Raw genomic sequence first — 25886 nt, forward strand, 5'->3', positions numbered from 1 at the left:
CAACACCCCCCCCCCATCTCCCATCCCTCCAACACCCCCCATCTCCCATCCCTCCAACACCCCCCCTCATCTCCCATCCCTCCAACACCCCCCCACTCATCTCCCCATCCCTCCAACACCCCCCCCCCATCTCCCATCCCTCCAACACCCCCCCCTCATCTCCCATCCCTCCAACACCCCCCCCATCTCCCATCCCTCCAACACCCCCCCCCTCATCTCCCATCCCTCCAACACCCCCCCATCTCCCATCCCTCCAACACCCCCCTCATCTCCCATCCCTCCAACACCCCCCCATCTCCCATCCCTCCAACACCCCCCCCATCTCCCATCCCTCCAACCCCCCCCCCCCATCTCCCATCCCTCCAACCCCCCCCCATCTCCCATCCCTCCAACACCCCCCTCATCTCCCATCCCTCCAACACCCCCCTCATCTCCCATCCCTCCAACACCCCCCTCATCTCCCATCCCTCCAACACCCCCCCCCCCCATCTCCCATCCCTCCAACACCCCCCCACTCATCTCCCATCCCTCCAACACCCCCCCATCTCCCATCCCTCCAACACCCCCCCCCACTCATCTCCCATCCTTCCAACACCCCACCCCACTCATCTCTTACATTTTGAATGCTTAGCAGGACAGGAAAATGGTCTAATTCACACACTTATCAAGAGAACATCCCTGGTCATCCCTACTGCCTCTGATCTGACAGACTCACTAAACACAAATGCTTCATTTGTGAATGATGTCTGACTGTTGAAGTGTGCCCCTGGCTATCCATAAATGTTTTTAAAAAACAAGACGATTGTGCCGTCTGGGTCTCTTACTACAAGGAATTTGAAATTATTTATACTTTTACTTTTGATACTTAAGTATATTTTAGAGACTTTCCACTTTTACTTGAGTCATTTTCTTTTTACGGTATTTTTTTCCCACCACTACCTACAGTGAATGACTTACTATAGACATAGACTTTCCAACCGTCACAGAGCATTGATTTGAAAGGGGAATTTCTGTTCTAGTAATTCCATTTCTATGAACTTACCGTAGTCTGTGTTCTCTGGCTCCCAACAGTTAGAAGGCCAGAAATACGGAGCCTGAGGAGTCAAAGAGGGATGGAGAATGGAGAGACGTTTGGACAGAGGAGTGAGGATGAAGGGAGGAATAGTTAGGAGAGGAATAGAAAGAAGAGAGGTGTGCAGAGAAGTCATTATTGGTAAGCACGGGGACAATATTAGTCAATAACTTAACAGTAAAAAAATCTGTCCATTTGTAAAGATATATAGTTGATTCAACAGAAAGATATATATACAGTAGACTGCTTTCCAAGAGTCACGTGTGTCATGCTGTGAAAACTTCAGACAGATAAAAAGAGGCTGGCATGAATTCATTTATTGCTATCATGTAATCTGCACAGCGAGTGGAGTAGGCAGGAGTTGAAATGGCATTTGGAGTGCATCCCAAATTGGCGCACTATTCCCTATGTAGTGCACTACTTTTGACCAGGGCCCATAGACCTCTGGTCAAATGTAGTGCACTTCACAGTATAGGGAATAGATTGCCATTTAGAACATATTCAAGTCTTCTGTTTTCCCTCTGTGAAGGTCTCTGAGCCTCCTGGGAATAACATTATATGGATTATATGGCACCTGATCCTAGATCAAATCAAATCACATTGTATTAGTCACATGCGCCGAATACAACAGGTGTCGACCTTACCGTGAAATGCTTACTGACAAGCCCTTAACCAAAAATGCAGTTTTAAGAAAACAGAGTTAAGAAAATATTTACTAACTAAACCAAAGTAATATATATATATATTTTTAAAGTAACACAATAAAATAACAATAATGAGGCTATATACAAGGGGTACTGGTACCGAGTCAGTGTGCGGGGGTACAGGTTAGTCGAGGTAATTTGTACATGTAGGTAGGGGTAAGGTGACTATGTATAGATAATAAACAGCGAGTAGCAGCAGTGTAAAAACAAAGGGGGGGGGGGGGGGGGTCAATGTAATAGTCCGGTGGCCATTTGATTCATTGTTCAGCAGTCTTATAGCTTGGTGTTAGAAGTTGTTAAGGAGCCTTTTGGACCTAGACTTGGTGCTCCGGTACCGCTTGCAGTGCGGTAGCAGAGAGAACAGTCTATGACTTGGGTGACTGTAGTCTGACAATTTTTTGGGCCTTCCTCTGACACTGCCTGGTATATAGTTCCTGGATGGCAGGAAACTTGGCCCCAGCGATGTACTGGGCTGTACGCACTACCCTCTGTGGCGCCTTACGGTCGGATGCCAAGCAGTTGCCATACCAGGCGGTGATGCAACCAGTCAGGATGTTCTGGGGACCCATGCCAAGTCTTTTCAGTCTCCTGAGGGGGAAAGGCATTGTTGTGCGCTCTTCACAACGTTCTTAGTGTGTTTGGACCATGATAGTTTGTTGGTGATGTGGATACCAAGGAACTTTAAAAACTCTCGACCCGCTCCACTACAGCCCTGTCGATGTGAATGAACCCCTGTACATGGCCTCCACATTGACTCTGTACCGTAATACCCTGTATATAGCCTCCACATTGACTCTGTACCGTAATACCCTGTATATAGCCTCCACATTGACTCTGTACCGTAACACCCTGTATAAAGCCTCCACATTGACTCTGTACCGTAATACTCTGTATAAAGCCTCCACATTGACTCTGTACCGTAATACCCTGTATAAAGCCCCGCTATTGTTATTTACTGCTGCTCCTTAATTATTTCACATCGTAAAACTGCGTTGTTGGTTAAGGGCTTGTAAGTAAGCATTTCACTGTAAGGTCTACACCTATTGTATTCGGCACATGTGACTAATAAAGTTTGATTTGAATGGGAGAGTGTTCGGCCCTCCATTTCCTGTAGTCCATGATCATCTCCTTTATCTTGCTCATGTTGAGAGAGACGTTGTTGGCCTTGTGAATGTTGACCTGTTTAAAGATCTTGCTCACATCGTCTACGGAGAGCATGATCACACAGTCATCCGGAACAGCTGGTGCTCTCATACATGCTTAAGTGTGGCTTGCCTCGAAGCTCGTCTGGTAGGCTTGCGTTACTGGGCAGCTCACGGATGGGTTTTCCTTTGTATCCATAATAGTATGAAAGTCCTGCCACATCCGATGAGCGTCAGAGCCGGTGTAGTAGGATTTAGTCTTAGTCCTGTATTGACGCTTTGCCTGTTTGATGGTTCGTCTGAGGGGATAGCGGGATTTCTTATAAGTGTCCGGATTGGTGTCACGCTCCTTAAAAGTACCAGCTCTAGCCTTCAGCTCGGTGCGGATGTTGCCTGTAATCCATGGGTTCCGGTTGGGATATGTACGTACGGTCACTGTGGGGACGATGTCGTCGATGCACTTATTGATGAAGCCGGTGACTGAGGTGGTATACTCCTCCATGCCATTGGATGAATCCAGTCTGTCTAGCAAAACAGTCTGTCTAGCAAAACATCTGACCACTTCCTTATTGAGCTGGTACTTCCTGCTTTAGTTTTTGCTTGTAAGCAGGAATCAGGAGAATAGAATTATGGTCAGATTTTCCAAATGGAGGGTGAGGGAGAGCTTTGTGTGCGTCTCTGTGTGTGGAGTAAAGGTGGTCTAGAGTTTTTTTCCCTCTGGTTGATCATGTGACATGCTGGTAGAAATGAAGTAAATTGATTTAAGTTTTCCTGCATTAAGTTCCCCGGCCCCTAGTAGCGTCACTTCTGGATTAACATTTTCTTATGGCCTTATCCAGTTGGTTGATGTCGGTCTTAGTGCCAGTGTCAGTTTGTGGTGGTAAATAGACAGCTACGAAAAATATAGATGAAAACTCTCTTGGTAGATAGTGTGGTCTACAGCTTATCATAAGGTAATCTCAGGCGAGCAATACCTCGAGACTTCTTTAATAGTAGTTATTGACAAATAGACACACACCGTTACCCCTCGTCTTACCAGAATTAGCTGCTCTGTCCTGCCGATGCACGGAAAACCCAGCCAACTGTATATTATCCGCGTCGTCGTTCAGCCACGACTCAGTGAAACATAGGATTCAGATTTTTATGTGCCGTTGGTAGGATAATCTCAAACGGAGCTCATCCAGTTTATTCTCCAGTGATTGCACGTTGGCTGATAGAACAGATGGTAGAGGCGGGTTACCCACTCGCCAACGAATTCTCAGAAGGCACCTTGATCTGCGCCTCCTGTATTTCTGTCTTTTCTTCATGTGAATGACAGGGATTTGGGCCTTGTCTGGTAGAGACACTATATCCTTCCTGTCAGACTCATTAAAGAAAAATCTTTGTCCAGTTCGAGGTGAGTAATCGCTGTTCTGATATCCAGAAGCTCTTTTTTGGTCATAAGAGATGGAAGCATCAACATTATAATCAAAGTAAGTTACAAACCATGTGAAAAAACCAAACAAAATAGCACAATTGGTAAAACGGCAGCCAGCCTCTCCGACGCCCTCCTGAGAGGCTTTGTGTATACAGACCCCTAAATGTTCTCTCTTTGGGTTCAGTTGAGGTAAATATTTCACAGGATATTCCACCGTTCATTTTTAATGGGGTCATGGATCCACTGTGTAGAAACAGAGGAAGTACCTTAGCGGATGTGGTATTGTGTGGTACGGTTCAGGGATCAGGGGAGTTTTGACTTGCTTCCAGGACTGAGCTGGAAAGTGTCTGATACTTATCATTCAGATTAACACAAGACAGCGCTTGTCCATGTCTGTCTTGCTCTCTCATTTTTTTTTCTCTCATGAGGAAGAGAGTAGGAAGTGTCCTACACGTGCATGGGAGAACAACTGGTCACATTGGTGCAGTTTCACCCACTGGCAGTGCAGAGATGTATGAAATGTTGCGTTTTTAGCTGTTAACGGGAGAATGTTCCTACACTTTTCCCACAACATAATGCAATGTTCTGGGAACATTCACAGAACCAAATGTAATCCCTCTTTGTCTCATTTATGCTTCCTTATCAAATTAAATATCTTTAGCCTATGGTGATGGTCACCTGGAAGCTGCCTTATATGGTCCTACTGCTCACCTGGAAGCTGCCTTATATGGTCCTACTGCTCACCTGGAAGCTGCCTTATATGGTTCTACTGCTCACCTGGAAGCTGCCTTATGTGGTCCTACTGCTCACCTGGAAGCTGCCTTATATGGTCTTACTGCTCACCTGGAAGTTGCCTTATATGGTCTTACTGCTCACCTGGAAGCAGCCTTATGTGGTCCTACTGCTCACCTGGAAGCTGCCTTATATGGTCCTACTACTCACCTGGAAGCTGCCTTATATGGTCCTACTGCTCACCTGGAAGCTGCCTTATATGGTCCTACTGCTCACCTGGAAGCTGCCTTATGTGGTCCTACTGCTCACCTGGAAGCTGCCTTATATGGTCCTACTGCTCACCTGGAAGCTGCCTTATATGGTCCTACTACTCACCTGGAAGCGGCCTTATATGGTCCTACTGCTCACCTGGAAGCGGCCTTATATGGTCCTACTGCTCACCTGGAAGCGATAGAAGGTTCCGTCGTCTTTGAGTGACAGAACGTGATCAGAGATGGGGAAGAGATATCCCTGAGCAGCAATCAGACTCCCGATGTGTATGGCCTCAGCTACGTGGGGGCAAGGTAAAGAATGGGACACAGTCAGCGATTTACTTACATGTAAACACACGTGGTAGTAATAGTTTATAAAGGGTCTATCACGTCTTTACTGCCTGCTTATTAAAGATGTTTCAGTATTTAAACACAAAGCTCATTATCTTCAACTATATCCATGTACAGTAACCAGGAAGAGACAATTACAAACATGCAATACATGTTCTATTAAGAGTTCATTATTTAAGTCAGTTAAGAACAAATTCTTATTTACAATGACGGCCTACCCCGGCCAAACCCGGACGACGCTGGGCCAATTGTGCGCCGCCCTATATGGACTCCCAATCACGGCCGGATGTGATACAGCCTGGATTCGAACCAGGGACTGTAGTGACGCCTCTAGCACTGTGCCTTAGACCACTGCGCCACTCGGGAGCCCTAGCAGGGTCTATCACACATTTAATACATTCTTTAAACAAAACTTTAATTGCCATTGAATACAAAGCTCCAAAAAAGCATTTACCCACCTGGATCCTCAATGGCTAGGTTCTTCATCAGCCACTGCACGATGTCTGCACCTGGTAGAGACAAGAGACAGAGGACTGTTATGGAGGATGAACAACACACACACACACACACACACACACACACACACACACACACACACACACACACACACACACACACACACACACACACACACACACACACACACACACACACACACACACACACACACGTAGGTGTAAGCTTTTCTTTACTTTGGCAGAGGTAGACCACAGAGCGAATAAACTGTAGTTACTATTTACTCAATATTAACCTCCCCCGGTAAAAAAAAACAACCTTGAGCTGTCTGCATCGGAAAATGCAAGCGGGATAGAGAGAGAGAGAGAGAGAGAGAGAGAGCGAGAGAGAGAGAGAGAGAGAGAGAGAGAGAGAGAGAGAGAGAGAGAGAGAGAGAGAGAGAGAGAGAGAGAGAGAGAGAGAGAGAGAGAGAGAGAGAGAGAGAGAGAGAGAGAGAGAAAACAATGACTACAGAAGCGCTGCCTTCCACATCATTTATTCGATTTCTGGCCTGTGGTTCTGCGCTGTGTCCGTGTATGTATGTGTGTATCTATGTGTGTGTGTCTGTGGAGTAATAGTGTTTATTGATAGGCCTCTCTGCTCATGGCCCACTAAGGTAATAGATCCTGAGACGGGATGAATCATAAGAGTGGCCATCAATTATTTGGTGGTGCCGTGGCTAGACACACACACACACACACACACACACACACACACACACACACACACACACACACACACACACACACACACACACACACACACACACACACACACACACACACACACACACACACACACACACACACACACACGCCGGCCGCAGCTGCACTCTCACCTGTGACGACGCTGGGTATCTTGGTCAGGAAGCTCTTGACAGTTCTGATGGGAACGCCCTCGGTCTCATCCTGGATACGGGTCACTATCTCCTCAATCTGCAGGGAGGAGCGCACCATACTCTCATCCAGATCAAATCTATTTCACAAGACACACCTGAGATACTTTCCCCAGTTGTTGGAATGAAAGTGTCGCTCCTTGTTTTGGGGAATTCACTTTACTAATCTTAATTAATATCACTAATTATACTGTTAGCTGAATTACGGTCACAACGGATTACATGATCTCTGTCGGCCTATCACATATTACGGAACACTTAGCTAAAGCCCATTTAGTTCCAGGCTATTAAAGACCAGGCTCAAGTCTATCAACTGTCATGTCATCTTACAGAGACTAATGTGTAGATGATGGGCTGGAGTCCAGACAGTTGAGATTTGAATTCCAGTCACACCCACCCCTCAGGCATATTAATATCCCCGTAGCCAATAATGAAGCACGTTGCCCACCTTTTGGTCCCAGTTTCAAACGGTTCACCCGATATGGATGAAAACCTCTTCAAATTAAAGCTGACAGTCTGCACTTTCACCTCATAGTCATCGTATCATTTCAAATTCAACGTTTTGGAGTACAGAGCCAAAACAACAACAAATGTGTCACTGTCCCAATGCTGTTGGAGCTCCCTGTATATAACCCACGTGAGAGAGAGAAAGGTAGTGAGAGAGAGAAGGGTAGAGAGAGAGAGAGAGAGAGAGAGAGAAGGGTAGAGAGAGAGAGAGAGAGAAGGGTAGAGAGAGAGGTCAGAGTGAGAGAGAAGGGTAGAGAGAGAGAGAGAGAGAAGGGTAGAGAGAGAGAGAAGGGTAGAGAGAGAGAGAGAGAGAGAGAGAGAGAGAGAGAGAGAAGGGTAGAGAGGTAGAGAGAGAGAGAGAGAAAGAGAGAGAGAGAGAGAGAGAGAGAGAGAGAGAGAGAGAGAGAGAAGGGTAGAGAGAGAGAGAGAGAGAAAGAGAGAGAGAGAGAGAGAGAGAGAGAGAGAAGGGTAGAGCGAGAGAGGTCAGAGTGAGAGAGAGAGAGAGAAGGGTAGAGCGAGAGAGAGAGAGAGAAAGAGAGAGAGAGAGAGAGAAAAGGGTAGAGAGAGAAGGGTAGAGAGAGAGAGGTCTTTCGTACCAGGTCATGTGTCTTCTCAGTCATGTTGACACTGACCTACTACTGTTGCTTTAATGTATTGTTGTTCTGATTAATATTGTTGTTGTAGCTGTTATTAATGGTAATCCCATGTCCACTACTACTATTATTATTGCTGTTAATCCCACCATTTATTTATATATAAATATATATATATTTTGTGTATATATATACATATATATTTTATTTAAATTTTTCGATATGTATACTTTGACAATGTAAGTAATAATAACTTGCCATGTCAATAAAGTCAATTGAATTGAATTGAATTGAGAGAGAGAGAGACTTTTGACTGTGTCTGTCTTTAATGATACATCCTTATTTAATTTCATGAAAGCATCACCACCTCTCCCCCCGTTAAAACCAAATATTCCTTGTGCTATATACTCACCTTGCCCTCTACCCCACGATACAAACCAACACGATAACCAAAACCTCACCACTTCTACAACCATATATCCTACCCATCTTCCCCAGCTGGTAAAACCTTGGATCATTGTTATACTAACTTCCGCGACGCATATAAGGCCCTCCCCCGCCCTCCTTTCGGAAAAGCTGACCACGACTCCATTTTGTTGCTTCCAGCCTACAAACAGAAACTAAAACAACAAGCTCCCGCGCTCAGATCTGTTCAACGCTGGTCCGACCAATCTGATTCCACGCTTCAAGACTGCTTCGATCACGTGGATTGGGATATGTTCCGCATTGCGTCCAACAACAACATTGACGAATACGCTGATTCGGTGAGCGAGTTCATTAGAAAGTGCATTGACGATGTCGTACCCACAGCAACGATTAAAACATTCCCAAACCAGAAACCGTGGATTGATGGCAGCATTCGCGTGAAACTGAAAGCGCGAACCACTGCTTTTAACCAGGGCAAGGTGACCGGAAACATGACCGAATACAAACAGTGTAGCTATTCCCTCCGCAAGGAAATCAAACAAGCTAAGTCCCAGTATAGAGACAAAGTAGAGTCGCAATTCAACAGCTCAGACACAAGAGGTATGTGGCAGGGTCTACAGTCAATCACGGATTACAAAAAGAAAACCAGCCCCGTCGCGGACCAGGATGTCTTGCTCCCAAACAGACGAAATAACTTTTTTGCTTGTTTTGAGGACAATACAGCGCCACTGACACGGCCCGCTACCAAAACCTGCGGGCTCGCCTTCACCGCAGCCGAGGTGAGTAAAACATTTAAACGTGTTAACCCTCGCAAGGCTGCAGGCCCAGACTGCATTCCCAGCCGCGTCCTCAGAGCATGCGCAGACCAGCTGGCTGGTGTGTTTAAGGACATATTCAATCAATCCTTATCCCAGTCTGCTGTCCCACATGCTTCAAGAGGGCCACCATTGTTCCTGTACCCAAGAAAGCTAAAGTAACTGAGCTAAACGACTAACGCCCCGTAGCACTCACTTCCGTCATCATGAAGTGCTTTGAGAGACTAGTCAAGGACCATATCACCTCCACCCTACCTGACACCCTAGACCCACTCCAATTTGCTTACCGACCCAATAGGTCCACAGACGACGCAATCGCAACCACACTGCACACTGCCCTAACCCATCTGGACAAGAGGAATACCTATGTGAGAATGCTGTTCATCAACTACAGCTCAGCATTTAACACCATAGTACCCTCCAAACTCGTCATCAAGCTCGAGACCCTGGGTCTCGACCCCGCCCTGTGCAACTGGGTCCTGGACTTCCTGACGGGCCGCCCCCAGGTGGTGAGGGTAGGTAACAACATCTCCACCCCGCTGATCCTCAACACTGGGGCCCCACAAGGGTGCGTTCTGAGCCCTCTCCTGTACTCCCTGTTCACCCACGACTGCGTGGCCATGCACGCCTCCAACTCAATCATCAAGTTTGCGGATGACACTACAGTGGTAGGCTTGATTACCAACAACGACGAGACGGCCTACAGGGAGGAGGTGAGGGCCCTCGGAGTGTGGTGTCAGGAAAATAACCTCACACTCAACGTCAACAAAAAAAAGGAGATGATTGTGGACTTCAGGAAACAGCAGAGGGAGCACCCCCCTATCCACATCGACGGGTCAGTAGTGGAGAAGGTGGAAAGTTTTAAGTTCCTCGGTGTACACATCACGGACAAACTGAATTGGTCCACCCACACAGACAGCGTTGTGAAGAAGGCGCAGCAGCGCCTCTTCAACCTCAGGAGGCTGAAGAAATTCGGCTTGTCACCAAAAGCACTCACAAACTTCTACAGATGCACAATCGAGAGCATCCTGTCGGGCTGTATCACCGCCTGGTACGGCAACTGCTCCGCCCACAACCGTAAGGCTCTCCAGAGGGTAGTGAGGTCTGCACAACGCATCACCGGGGGCAAACTACCTGCCCTCCAGGACACCTACACCGCCCGATGTCACAGGAAGGCCATAAAGATCATCAAGGACAACAACCACCCGAGCCACTGCCTGTTCACCCCGCTATCATCCAGAAGGCGAGGTCAGTACAGGTGCATCAAAGCAGGGACCGAGAGACTGAAAAACAGCTTCTATCTCAAGGCCATCAGACTGTTAAACAGCCACCACTAACATTTAGTGGCCGCTGCCAACATACTGACTCAACTCCAGCCACTTTAATAATGGGAATTGATGGAAATTATGTAAAAATTTATCACTAGCCACTTTAAACAATGCCACTTAATATAATGTTTACATACCCTACATTACTCATCTCATATGTATATGTATATACTGTACTGTATATCATCCACTGCATCTTGCCATCTTTATGTAACACATGTATCACTAGCCACTTTAAACTATGCCACTTTATGTTTACATACCCTACATTACTCATCTCATATGTATAGACTGTACACTATACCATCTACTGCATCTTGCCTATGCCGTTCCGTACCATCACTCATTCATATATCTTTATGTACATATTCTTTATCCCTTTACACTTGTGTGTATAAGGTAGTAGTTGTGGAATTGTTAGGTTAGATTACTTGTTGGTTATTACTGCATTGTCGGAACTAGAAGCACAAGCATTTTGCTACACTCGCATTAACATCTGCTAACCATGTGTATGTGACAAATACAATTTGATTTGATTTGATTTGTACAGACATGACCCCCCCCCCACCAAACACACACACCATATCTCCACCCTATCTTCCACCCAAAGGCACGCAGAGACCATCCCATTAAATAATAGTAAAGAGCCTGTTATCCCCCAACCTTTGACCCTGTTCCTCCTTGTTAGTCAAATAACCAACTGAGCAAACAGAAAATTCATCAACATACATTTGGCCTTTTCCTTATTCGAATACCTGTGTCCCATTATAAACATCCCGACAGTAAACTCCACCCCCAATCTCACTCACAGACATTCCAATAGAGACATTAATGACATTAACCTGGCGCACACAGACATTACAATAGAGACATTAATGATATTAACCCGGCGTATACAGACATTACAACAGAGACATTAATGACATTAACCTGGCGTATACAGACATTACAACAGAGACATTAATGGCATTAACCCGGCATATACAGACATTACAACAGAGACATTAATGGCATTAACCTGGTGCACACAGAAAACACATGATGCACAGTTTCACTCATGACACAGAAAGGACACCTCTGTCTGACTCCTGGGTCGACCCATGCTAACCAGCTGTTAGTGGCCAGGCCTCCATGTAGAACCCTCCACCCCCCCTGACCTCTTTGGTACTGGGGGTTTGTAGAGCGCCCTCCATCTAAAACTCACCATACTCTCCTCCCCACATACCCCCTGCCACTGATGTGCCTTCACTCCTGTTAGGCTCCTAATGTTCCTCACCTTAATGCAGAGGTTGTAGAGGGCTTTACCTCCCACCCCCTCAAACTCCTCCAGGCTCGGAGTGTTAAATCTAACAAGTCCCCCAGACCCCCTTGCCAGTCCAAAGTCTCTGTCGTCGTCTGCACTAGCGGAAAAATTGGTGCTGGTCGGGGCCTCCTCCACAGCACCAGGAAAAGGTTCCATGGCACCATTGACCACATCAGCCTCTCCCCTCCCAACTCCCCTTTCCTCTTCTGCATGACACCCTCCACCTCCCCCCTTAGTCTCTTACACTTCCCCACTATACTCTCCTCATCCACTAGCATAACCTGACTAGACCCAGCCTCATCTACACCACCATCTATAGCATGACTAGGCCCAGCCTCATCTACACCACCCTCCATAGCATGACTAGACCCAGTCTCATCTACACCACCATCTATAACCTGACTAGGCCCAGCCTCATCTATACCACCATCTATAACATGACTAGGCCCAGCCTCATCTACACCACCATCTATAGCATGACTAGGCCCAGCCTCATCTACACCACCCTCCATAGCATGACTAGACCCAGTCTCATCTACACCACCATCTATAACATGACTAGGCCCAGCCTCATCTATACCACCATCTATAACATGACTAGGCCCAGCCTCATCTACACCACCCTCCATAGCATGACTAGACCCAGTCTCATCTACACCACCATCTATAACATGACTAGACCCAGCCTCATCTACACCACCATCTATAGCATGACTAGACCCAGCCTCATCTACACCACCATCTATAACATGACTAGGCCCAGCCTCATCTACACCACCCTCCATAGCATGACTAGACCCAGTCTCATCTACACCACCATCTATAACCGGACTAGACCCAGCCTCATCTACACCACCATCTATAACATGACTAGGCCCAGCCTCATCTACACCACCATCTATAACCTGACTAGACCCAGCCTCATCTACACCACCATCTATAACATGACTAGACCCAGCCTCAGCTACACCACCATCTATAGCATGACTAGACCCAGCCTCATCTACACCACCATCTATAGCATGACTAGACCCAGTCTCATCTACACCACCATCTATAACATGACTAGACCCAGCCTCATCTACACCACCCTCCATAGCATGACTAGACCCAGCCTCATCTACACCACCATCTATAACATGACTAGACCCAGCCTCATCTACACCACCATCCATAGCATCACTAGACCCAGCCTCATCTACACCACCATATATAACATGACTAGTCCCAGACTCTGCTGCCTGTGTCTCCTGGCCCCCTCCACGTTGAACTCGATTTCCCCCACTGGCGCTTGTACCATCACCCTGTCGAAGGCCTTTATGTATGCTCTAAATCCCCAACACTCAAAACACTAAAGATCAAATCTGTTCTGGCAAACCCTTTATAGAGCCCCTCCCCATGCCTCACTTTAAAATGCACATTTAACTGTTGCTCATTGCTATTCAGAAACATGAACACTTACCTCCGGAACTAACAACATGCTAAACGGCATCTGCCTGAAAACCTGCCGACAGTACACAAAAAACGCTAGCAAACGTACCAAAACGACTCAGCTTTTTCCAGATTTGATCATCCGTAATAAACGGAGGCAGAGTCACAACTACCACCCTTGTCAAAGGAGTCGAAAGAGGAGAAATGGGCACCATCACATCCCTTACAAATATCCACTAGCAATCAGCCTGCTCACTAAATGTACTCTTTTCATGAACACAACCACAGCTCTGTTCATTCTGGAAGCAGAATGTATAAATGTAGTTCCTACCTGTTCACCGACCGTGAGCAGAACCTCCTTCACCTTAACTCCGTTCTCAGAAACACACCTGAATCCATGTCGTATTGACAGCGTCTCCTCCGCGCTAGGCTGCGAAGCCATCGTACACACCACGCCGTTTAAACCCCAGGAAACTAAACTAACAGTCCTCATTTTTTTACTTCAAAGAAAAAGAAACCATGGTTGAGGAAAGTTTCCTCAGAAGAACAGCACTGTAATACAGTCAGTAAACAGCCAGAGACTCAGGGCTGTTTTGAGTACACAGCCAGAGACTCAGGGCTGTTGTGAGAACACAGCCAGAGACTCAGGGCTGTTTTGAGGACACAGCCAGAGACTCAGGGCTGTTGTGAGGACACAGCCAGAGACTCAGGGCTGTTTTGAGGACACAGCCAGAGACTCATGGCTGTTGTGAGGACACAGCCAGAGACTCATGGCTGTTGTGAGGACACAGCCAGAGACTCTGGGTTGTTGTGAGGACACAGCCAGAGACTCAGGGCTGTTGTGAGGACACAGCCAGAGACTCAGGGCTGTTGTGAGGACAGCCAGAGACTCAGGGCTGTTGTGAGGACACAACCAGAGACGCAAGGCTGTATTGAGGACACAGACAGAGACTCAGGGCTGTTGTGAGGACAGCCAGAGACTCAGGGCTGTTGTGAGGACACAGCCAGAGACTCTGGGTTGTTTTGAGGACACAGCTAGAGACTCAAGGCTGTATTGAGGACACAGACAGAGACTCAGGGCTGTTGTGAGGACAGCCAGAGACTCAGGGCTGTTGTGAGGACACAGCCAGAGACTCTGGGTTGTTTTGAGGACACAGCTAGAGACTCAGGGCTGTTGTGAGGACACAACCAGAGACTCAAGGCTGTATTGAGGACACAGACAGAGACTCAGGGCTGTACTGAGGACACAGCGTGTTTCACAGGCAAGTACACCACCAGCCTCTGGCTAAACATCACAATCAATAGTGATAAAATGTTATCAGGAGCCTGACAGTGCAGGGAGATAGCAGACTGAACAGTCCAGGGTTGGAGGTCAGTCAATTCAGGAAGTAAACTGACATTCCAATTCAGGAAGTAAACTCACATTCCAATTCAGGAAGTAAACTGACATTCCAATTCAGGAAGTAAACTGAATTCATTTCAATTCAGTAAAACAGGGCATATTTTCAATGACTTCTAAATTAACTGAAAAGTATAAGATATTTACTTCAAAAATTATTTCATTTTTCAACGTTCAATTTAAATCACTTCCTAAATTGACTGCCTTCAATTATTCCTGCCGCCCTAGCCTAGTGGTTAGAGTGTTGGGCAAGTAATCGAAAGGTTGCGAGCTCTAATCGTCGAGCTGACAAGGTACAAATCTGTCGTTCTGCCCCCTGAACAAGGCAGTTAACCCCACTGTTCCTTGGCCATCATTGTAAATAACAATTTGTTCTTAACTGACTTGCCTAGTTAAATAAAATGATTGGTCCCAACCCTGGAGCAGACAGAGTAATAGCCTCGTGTGATGAATCACATCATTTCCCATCAGGCTTACAGCCAATCAAAACGGGCTATGCTAAAAGGTGCAATATGCAAACATTTCCTGGTTGCTAAAATTCTAATAGTTTGCATAATTTCAGTTTATGTGACAAAACAAGCAGTCCTTGTGTAGAGAATAATGGTACCATTTAAACAGCTGTGAAATATATTTTTCATAAGCAAAAATGTTAGATTTTCAGCTGTTTGAAGCTGGTGTACAAAACAGGAAGTAAAATGAGTAAAAACAAACCTATAGAACGGGAAGCATAGAACAGATCTACCATTTCTTAGACCTGCTTGCAATGAGAATGACAGGTCTATAACTCTTATGTCTATGAGAATTTGGTCGGGTCACCCAAGAAGTTACATATTGCAGCTTTAAGTAGGTTTTCGAGTATCTGTACAGGCATATTCATTGTTTGCTTAATATCAGGAATTTGATGTATAGCGTTTACCTTTACTTTTTTACTTCACTCAAGTATGACAATTGAGTACATTTACTACCACTGTACTTAAGTACATTTAAAACCAGATACTTTAAGACTTTTACTCAAGTAGTATTTTACTGGGTGACTTTCATTTTTACTTGAGTCGTTTTCTATTAACGTTAGCTTTACCTTCACTCAGGTATGACAGTTGAGTACTTTTTCCACCACTGGAAAAATACTACTACTGGCTGGCTGGCTGGCTGGCTGGCTGGCTGGCTGGCTGGCTGGCTGGCTGGGGAGTAAAGGTGGTCTTTGATGTTAAACCACCTGGGCTCAGAAATAAATTGAGTCTTCTCTTAGCCCACACCAACATGTATGCATACTACAGGCACAGATGGACGTGTGTGCAGGGGTACACATTCAGACAGACAGACACAGACACATAGACTCCACCCCACACACCAACACACACACCAACACACACACACACACACCGACACACACCGACACACACTTACCAACACACACACACCAACACACACACACACCGACACACACCGAGACACCAACACACACACCAACACACACACACCAACACACACACACCAACACACACCCACACACACCAACACACACTGACACACACCGACACACACATAGTCATAGACACACACACCAACACACACCGACACACACCGACACACACACAGTCATAGACACACACACATGGAGGGGGCAACACACACGCACAAACACACACACACTCCTGTTATCTCCCAGCTGCAATCCCCAGGTGGTGTTATCCAAATGTGTGTGTGTGTGTGTGTGTGTGTGTGTGTGTGTGTGTGTGTGTGTGTGTGTGTGTGTGTGTGTGTGTGTGTGTGTGTGTGTGTGTGTGTGTGTGTGTGTGTGTGTGTGTGTGTGTGTGTGTGTGTGCGCGTCCGTGCGTGCGGTGCGTGCGTGCGTGCGTTCGTTGTCCACACAGGAGAGAGGTGTTTGGCTTGGAATACAAAAATACCATAATACAATCATAGTGTTGAAACATATTGTCCACTAGTCAGCCGACATAAAATATATTACTGTTATCATCATTCTGTTATTCAACCACGACTCTTCAACATGTCCTCTCCATCCCACCTTTTTCTTGTCCTTACTTGACCAGACAGACAGACAGACAGACAGACAGACAGACAGACAGACAGACAGAGAGACAGAGACAGAGACAGAGACAGAGACAGAGACAGAGACAGAGACAGAGACAGAGACAGACAGACAGACAGACAGACAGACAGACAGATCCAGATCCAGATCCAGATCCAGATCCAGACAGTTGTATGACCTCCACAGCTGCTGTCCCAATCAGGACATGGTAGTGGAAATCCAGCTGGGTTCTACAGGTCTCAGAGGACCAACAGTCTATGTCGGTTGCTTCCCAAACGGGCCTCTTATTCCCTATATAGTGTACCACTTTTGACCAGGACCCATAGTGCACGATATAGGGAACAGAAAGACATTTTGGGACTCAGCGGTAGCCTCTCTGTACACCTGCCCTGGGGAGTCATACCAGTCCAGAATCATACAACAATCATACGGCCATTTAAGGGGCAATCTGCAATTGATACATCCTTTTTTTTTATTTTTTACTTATAATATAAAATAATGATATATTTCCATTGATTCTTGAAGAATATAACTTCTAAATGCCACATGAGTTCAACTGTCGTACACCATCAGAACCCACAATATAAGCTTGTTTTTCTCCACTGTTTGTACACACTATAATTGTAAACAAACACTGTATACCCTCAAACGTGGTTAAAACTATACTTTTATATAATGGATGGTCAGTCATTGCATCCATCGCTCTGTCTATGAATTTGACTTTGGTTACATTTCTCCTGCCCCATCCCTCAGCTTTTTACTAAAAACAGTGGCAGGGTGTTGGTTTTGTTAATGTTTAAAGTGAAGATTGCCCCTTTAAGCAGATGATTTTAAATTTAGCAACTGAGAGTTCAATACAGCTTCAGGAACCAGACGCATCGGAAGTATAATAATCACATGGTCATTTAGCAAACCATTTTAACACAGAGTTCAATTTATTCAGTGTGTGATCAAACCTGCAACTCTGATGCTCCAAGCTGCCCAGCAAAAAAAACATTCAGGCAACCAATAAAGAGTTACAGATGATGTCATAATAAACTCAGCAAAAAAAGAAACGTCCTCTCACTGTCAACTGCGTTTATTTTCAGCAAACTTAACATGTGTAAATATTTGTATGAACATAAGATTCAACAACTGAGACATAAACTGAACAAGTTCCACAGACATGTGACTAACAGAAATGGAATAATGTGTCCCTGAACAAAGGGGGGGGGGATCAAAATCAAAAGTAACAGTCAGTATCTGGTGTGGCCACCAGCTGCATTAAGTACTGCAGTGCATCTCCTCCTCATGGACTGCACCAGATTTGCCAGTTCTTGCTGTGAGATGTTACTCCACTCTTCCACCAAGGCAGCTGCAAGTTCTCGGACATTTCTGGGGGAGAATGGCCCTAGCACTCACCCTCCGATCCAACAGGTCCCAGACATGCTCAAAGGGATTGAGCTCCGGGATTGAGCTGGCCATGGCAGAACACTGACATTCCTGTCTTGCAGGAAATCACGCACAGAGCGAGCAGTATGGCTGGTGGCATTGTCATGCTGGAGGGTCATGTCAGGATGAGCATGCAGGAAGGGTACCACATGAAGGAGGAGCATGTCTTCCCTGAAACGCACAGCGTTGAAATTGCCTGCAATGACAACAAGCGCAGTCCGATGATGCTGTGACACACCGCCCCAGACCATGACGGACCCTCCACCTCCAAATCGATCCCGCTCCAGAGTACAGGTCTCGGTGTAACGCTCATTCCTTCGACGATAAACGCGAAACCGACCATCACCCCTGGTGAGACAAAACCGTGACTCGTCAGTGAAGAGCACTTTTTGCCAGTCCTGTCTGGTCCAGCAGCGGTGGGTTTGTGCCCATAGGCGACGTTGTTGCGGGTGATGTCTGGTGAGGACCTGCCTTACAACAGGCCTACAAGCCCTCAGTCCAGCCTCTCTCAGCCTATTGCGGACAGTCTGAGCACGGATGGAGTGATTGCACGTTCCTGGTGTAACTCGGGCAGTTGTTGTTGCCATCCTGTACCTGTCCCGCAGGTGTGATGTTCGGATGTACCGATCCTGTGCAGGTGTTGTCACATGTGATCTGCCACTGCGAGGATGATCAGCTGTCCATCCTGTCTCCCATGTAGCGCTGTTTTAGGCGTCTCACAGTACGGACATTGGAATTTATTTCCCTGGCCACATCTGCAGTCCTCATGCCTCCTTGCAGCATGCCTAAGGCACGTTCACGCAGATGAGCAGTGACCCTGGGCATCTTTCTTTTGGTGTTTTTCAGAGTCAGTAGAAAGGCCTCTTTAGTGTCCTAAGTTTTCATAACTGTGACCTTAATTGCCTACCGTCTGTAAGCTGTTAGTGTCTTAACGACCGTTCCACAGGTGCATGTTCATTAATTATTTATGGGTCATTGAACAAACATGGGAAACAGAGATTAAACCATTTACAATGAAGATCTGTGAAGTTATTTGGATTTTTATGAATTATCTTTGAAAGACAGGGTCCTGAAAAAGGGATGTTTCTTTAGTTTCTGACTAATGATCAAAGTGTACATGAAACATACCCCCAGAGGACAGGCAGTGTGGTTTATATATATATACTGACACACTGTGACATATTGGTTGGAATTGCTGTTGCTAACGGTAACGGCCCACTCTACAGCAGGGATCAACTCAAGTGTTCTGTTCCAATTTGTCTTGAAATTATTATTAAATTACACTCAGTCAGGTGTGATGCAGCCACATATAGTTTCAGTGTTCTTTTTCATTTTCGTGTCAAAGTTCCTGTATAGACATAGTGTGCATTCAAAATGACACCCTGCCTGTGTTACCTATATAGTGCACTACTTTTGACCAGAGCCCCTATGGGGCCTGATCTAAAGTAGTGCACTATATAAAGAGAGTAGGGTGCTATTTTGGATCCATACCAGTTGCAATCAGAGTGTGTGGGCAAAGCGGCTCCGGAGCGTAACAGTGTGTCCAATTTCACCGGAGTGCAGGGCGACTTTCCCAAAAGCTGGAGCATTGGCCTTATCACCCTCTCCAGTAGCGCTCACTTCACGAGCTCAAGGCATGCCCGCCCCAGCATGCATCTGTAGGCTACTTGTGTGCTGCTATAGGCCCCTTTGCTTTAGCTACTGTCATGGAGTTTGCTAAATATTTTTCATAAAGAAACTGATCAAAACACACAGGTGCAAGAGATGAGGAGGATCAAGAGCAAGAGAGGGAGTATAGGTGATGTAGAATCATTGTGGAATCTGAAAAGACACGTATCCTGAAAGCATGATGGTGTACTACGCAACAAATTCTCACAGTCTCACCACAGATTTAGACGTCCCTCCATGTTTTTCAAACGTACATTTCGAAAGTTGTTCCAAATGTCTATGTGTTTAAGGTTAAGTTTAGGCTTTAACCCCCGAATGGTTAAGATTTGGGATAGGCTTAAAACAAAAATATCAAACACAACTTTCTATCGCTGGATTCAAACATGCAACGTTTGGCACCAGAGGCAGATGCTTGAAGCTATCCACCATCCCTAGCAAAACCGAAACCTACTTGAAGGTAACACTGCTGCACCCTCGCTCTCCAACCAAGGTGCTGGGAACACTGCTGCTACCTCGCTCTCCAACCAAGGTGCTGGGAACACTGCTGCACCCTCGCTCTCCAACCAAGGTGCTGGGAACACTGCTGCACCCTCGCTCTCCAACCAAGGTGTTGGGAACACTGCTGCTACCTCGCTCTCCAACCAAGGTGCTGGGAACACTGCTGCTACCTCGCTCTCCAACCAAGGTGTTGGAAACACTGCTGCTACCTCGCTCTCCAACCAAGGTGTTGGGAACACTGCTGCTACCTCGCTTTCCAACCAAGGTGCTGGGAACACTGCTGCTACCTCGCTCTCCAACCAAGGTGCTGGGAACACTGCTGCTACCTCGCTCTCCAACCAAGGTGCTGGGAACACTGCTGCTACCTCGCTCTCCAACCAAGGTGTTGGGAACACTGCTGCTACCTCACTCTCCAACCAAGGTGCTGGGAACACTGCTGCTACCTCGCTCTCCAACCAAGGTGCTGGGAACACTGCTGCTACCTCGCTCTCCAACCAAGGTGCTGGGAACACTGCTGCTACCTCACTCTCCAACCAAGGTGCTGGGAACACTGCTGCTACCTCGCTCTCCAACCAAGGTGCTGGGAACACTGCTGCTACCTCGCTCTCCAACCAAGGTGCTGGGAACACTGCTGCTACCTCGCTCTCCAACCAAGGTGCTGGGAACACTGCTGCTACCTCGCTCTCCAACTAAGGTGCTGGGAACACTGCTGCTACCTCGCTCTCCAACCAAGGTGCTGGGAACACTGCTGCTACCTCGCTCTCCAACCAAGGTGCTGGGAACACTGCTGCTACCTCGCTCTCCAACCAAGGTGCTGGGAACACTGCTGCTACCTCGCTCTCCAACCAAGGTGCTGGGAACACTGCTGCTACCTCGCTCTCCAACCAAAGTGTTGGGAACACTGCTGCTACCTCGCTCTCCAACCAAGGTGCTGGGAACACTGCTGCTACCTCGCTCTCCAACCAAGGTGCTGGGAACACTGCTTCTACCTCGCTCTCCAACCAAGGTGCTGGGAACACTGCTTCTACCTCGCTCTCCAACCAAGGTGCTGGAAACACTGCTGCTACCTCGCTCTCCAACCAAGGTGCTGGGAACACTGCTGCTACCTCGCTCTCCAACCAAGGTGCTGGGAACACTTCTGCTACCTCGCTCTCCAACCAAGGTGCTGGGAACACTGCTGCTACCTCGCTCTCCAACCAAGGTGTATGAATTGAAGAGCAAACTGAAGTAGTGAGGAGATTCAGCAACTATTGGAGGACAATGGAAGTAAATAAAAAAAGGCTTCTTTATTGTTACAAGTAAAACCAAAGCATTCCAGCTTTCCGCTTTTGGTCAAAAACTCTGAAGAAGGCCTAAAGCAGAAACGGATTGGTGTTTAACTTGTAACATAAAAAAAAAACGGTTTTATTTATTCCATTGTCCTCCAAGAGTTGCTGACACTTCTCTCTACTTCAAAATGAAAATAGCAAACACCTACAGTAGTATTGAATGGGAAGCTCATTCTGGCAAGTTCATGAACAGTATTTGCAGGGAATGAAAAAGATCTTACGAAATAAATATATTCATTGTCCGTGAGCATAATACTGTGGGAAGAACAATGACTCATTCCATATGAAACCAAACCCACCTTCTGTAGAATACATGTCTTCCTCAACCCCTCATAATATGGACGTTTTCTGTATTATAGCTATCATACCAACCTTCGTCTCTTAGCTTCATCAATATTATCAAACCTATTGTATCATAACAAAGTAACATTTCTTCCTTAACCCACATAACAGTTAGGATTACTGTATTACAGGGTCATTCCACTTCAAAAGCACAAGAAAGGGGATTTCAAAACCTACCCTCTCAGATTGTTCTGAAATCGTTTCTGTAGTTAGTAACAGATACAATTAGCATTCCTGAAACATTATTTGGTTGAAATATAATTTAATCTCTGAGAAATTAAGCAAATGTATTGCACCCAAATTAGAGTTGTCAGAAGGTGTGTGTAGCTGGTGCATAAAGTCAGGCGCAGGAGAACAAAATGAGTGATCAACGTACTTTACTCAACATAAAGGCACAAGGTAAAACAAATACACTTGACCAATAACCAACGGTAAATATAACGCACGGCTGAACACAGCACCCGTCGAAAAACCAGCCATCATGAACCGAACTGAACATAGAAATAATCACAGACAACAAACATGGGGGAAACAGAGGGTTAAATACATGAACATGTAATTGGATAATGAAAACCAGATGTGTAGAAAATAAAGACAAAACCAATGGAAAATGAAAGATGGATCAGCGATGGCTAGAGGACCGGTGACGTCGACCGCCGAACGCCGCCCGTACAAGGAGAGGGACCGACCTTGGCGGAAGTCGTGACAGGAATATTGCTTCTCCAAACCATGTCATGTATCCCCTATTAATCTGGTAATGATTGGCTTTCATGGAGGACTGGCTTGAATTGTGAGGATGATCACAAAATGATCACATAATGATCACATAATGGATGACCAAATTAGTGTTCTACCCAAGGTTGCCAAGGAAATGTTGTGATCTATTTAATAAACACAAGAGACCAGCAGAATTGATTTTAAAAAAGTGTGGTGATATAGCAAGAACAGCGGCATCTAGTGGTCAGAACCTGGTGCATTTTATAGTAAATACTGCAAGCAACTTGAAAAGGGGGAGAAGAAAATATCACTAGATTCACAAGGATTACATTTCATAGTATGGAGAAGCAATACTCCAAGCCGCAGCTTCATAATACTTGTCAAATAGAACTGATACTATATACTGGTTGTTGGAGTAGGTTTGGCATGGGATGTGGGGGGGTCCGTGGGGGGGCTTTTGACCATTGGGTGGATTCCTCATGTCTTACTTATTATTAGGAAGAAGTTTGGTGTCACGTTCCTGACCTGTTTTCTTTTGTCTTGTATTTATTTAGTTGGTCAGGGCGTGAGTTGGGTGGGTTTGTCTATGTGTGATTTTCTATGTTGGGATGTTTGTGTTCGGCCGGGTATGATTCTCAATCAGAGGCAGCTGTCATCGTTGTCCCTGATTGAGAATCATACTTAGGCAGCCTGGGTTTCACGTGTGTGTTGTGGGTGTTTGTTTCCGTGTTTGTATTCGTGCCACACGGGACTGTTGTCGGTTGTATTCATTTTGTTATTTTGGTTCATGTTAGTGTTCAGTTTCGATTTAATAAATTATCATGAGCACTACCCACTCTGCGTGTTGGTCCGATCCATGCTCCTCCTCGTCTGAGGAGGAGAACGACTATGACGACCGTTACATTTGGTCCAAATCGGATGTTGGGTACTATATTTATTGAGTATTATCTGAATTCTATAAATTAAAATGGTCAATTTGGGTGCAATCAATTAGCTTAATTTCTAATTGATCAAATTTTTATTTCTACAAAATGTTTCAGCAATTTCCAATCTGACCTTTTTCTAACCACAGAAACAATTTCAGAACAATCTGAGATGGTGGTTGTCACGGCAACAACGCTACAGCTACAAAACCAACCTTCCAAAGGTCAAATCGCTCAGCTCATCGTCATTATCAAATGTATGGAATTATAAACAGAGTAATGGGCGTTAACACCCTCAACCCTGACCCCTGTGATGTCATGCTATGCACTAAGCATCATGGTAATGATGAATAATTAACCACATGGAGACGTCTTCTACCGTTCAGGTTTCTGAAGGGTCATGAGGGTTAGATGTTTTCAGACACTGATGGGGATTTACTTGTAGAAAAACCGACACAGTCATGGGAAGGATCCAAAAAAAGCAACACGTTGAACGTTCTCTTTGATTCGTGGTCATCAAAGAACAAGGAGCAGCAAGAAACTCAATGCAAAATACAATGCCTTTATTTTGCGTCCATGTTCAATAGAAACCAAATTTTGAAAACGTTGACACTGCTGTGTTCAGTGGCAGGACTGCTGTGTGTTTGGGCCTCATTCACATCAACAGTACAACATTCAAGCAGCAGCACAGTGGTAGAAGAAAAAGAAACCTCAAGAGGAACCAGACTCTACCTTGGAGACATTATGAAACCTCAAGAGGAACCAGACTCTACCTTGGAGACTTTATGAAACCTCAAGAGGAACCCGACTCTACCTTGGAGACTTTATGAAACCTCAAGAGGAACCCGACTCTACCTTGGAGACTTTATGAAACCTCAAGAGGAACCCGACTCTACCTTGGAGACTTTATGAAACCTCAAGAGGAACCCGACTCTACCTTGGAGACTTTATGAAACCTCAAGAGGAACCCGACTCTACCTTGGAGACTTTATGAAACCTCAAGAGGAACCCGACTCTACCTTGGAGACTTTATGAAACCTCAAGAGGAACCCGACTCTACCTTGGAGACTTTATGAAACCTCAAGAGGAACCAGACTCTACCGTGGAACCATTATGAAACCTCAAGAGGAACCAGACTCTACCTTGGAGACATTATGAAACCTCAAGAGGAACCAGACTCTACCTTGGAGACATTATGAAACCTCAAGAGGAACCAGACTCTACCTTGGAGACATTATGAAATGTCAAGAGGAACCAGACTCTACCTTGGAGACATTATGAAATGTCAAGAGGAACCAGACTCTACCTTGGAGACATTATGAAACCTCAAGAGGAACCAGACTCTGCATATGAAAGTCCAACTCCCCCTGAGTCCAACTCCCCCTGAGACATCCTCGGAGAGATGGGATATCTGGCGCTCTCGCTCTCCACTTTGGCAGGCCTCAGGACAGGGCATAAAGGTCACTGCCCGTTCTAACACCTTTCATATACACTGCTCAAAAAAATAAAGGGAACACTTAAACAACACAATGTAACTCCAAGTCAATCACACTTCTGTGAAATCAAACTGTCCACTTAGGAAGCAACACTGATTGACAATAAATTTCACATGCTGTTGTGCAAATGTAATAGACAAAAGGTGGAAATTATAGGCAATTAGCAAGACACCCCCCAATAAAGGACTGGTTCTGCAGGTGGTGACCACAGACCACTTCTCAGTTCCTATGCTTCCTGGCTGATGTTTTGGTCACTTTTGAATGCTGGCGGTGCTTTCACTCTAGTGGTAGCATGAGACGGAGTCTACAACCCACACAAGTGGCTCAGGTAGTGCAGCCCATCCAGGATGGCACATCAATGCGAGCTGTGGCAAGAAGGTTTGCTGTGTCTGTCAGCGTAGTGTCCAGAGCATGGAGGCGCTACCAGGAAACAGGCCAATACATCAGGAGACGTGGAGGAGGCCGTAGGAGGGCAACAACCCAGCAGCAGGACCGCTACCTCCGCCTTTGTGCAAGGAGGGGCACTGCCAGAGCCCTGCAAAATTACCTCCAGCAGGCCACAAATGTGCATG

At 46.0% G+C, this 25886-nt stretch overlaps 1 protein-coding gene across 2 annotated transcripts in view; it reads right to left on the reverse strand.

Moving 5' to 3' along the window:
• The window catches only part of LOC139555965 (regulator of G-protein signaling 6-like), a 198797-nt gene that overhangs the window by 25797 nt on the left and 147114 nt on the right, over positions 1–25886 (reverse strand). For both annotated transcript variants that reach the window (XM_071369386.1, XM_071369387.1), the window contains 4 exons: positions 7003–7099; positions 6128–6178; positions 5509–5615; positions 1043–1094 (listed from right to left, as the gene is read on the reverse strand). In XM_071369386.1, the coding sequence (XP_071225487.1) occupies positions 1043–1094; positions 5509–5615; positions 6128–6178; positions 7003–7099 (307 nt within the window). The remainder of the gene's footprint in view (positions 1–1042; positions 1095–5508; positions 5616–6127; positions 6179–7002; positions 7100–25886) is intronic.

Source organism: Salvelinus alpinus, chromosome 27, assembly GCF_045679555.1.
Source record: "Salvelinus alpinus chromosome 27, SLU_Salpinus.1, whole genome shotgun sequence".
Taxonomy (NCBI): Eukaryota; Metazoa; Chordata; class Actinopteri; order Salmoniformes; family Salmonidae; genus Salvelinus; species Salvelinus alpinus.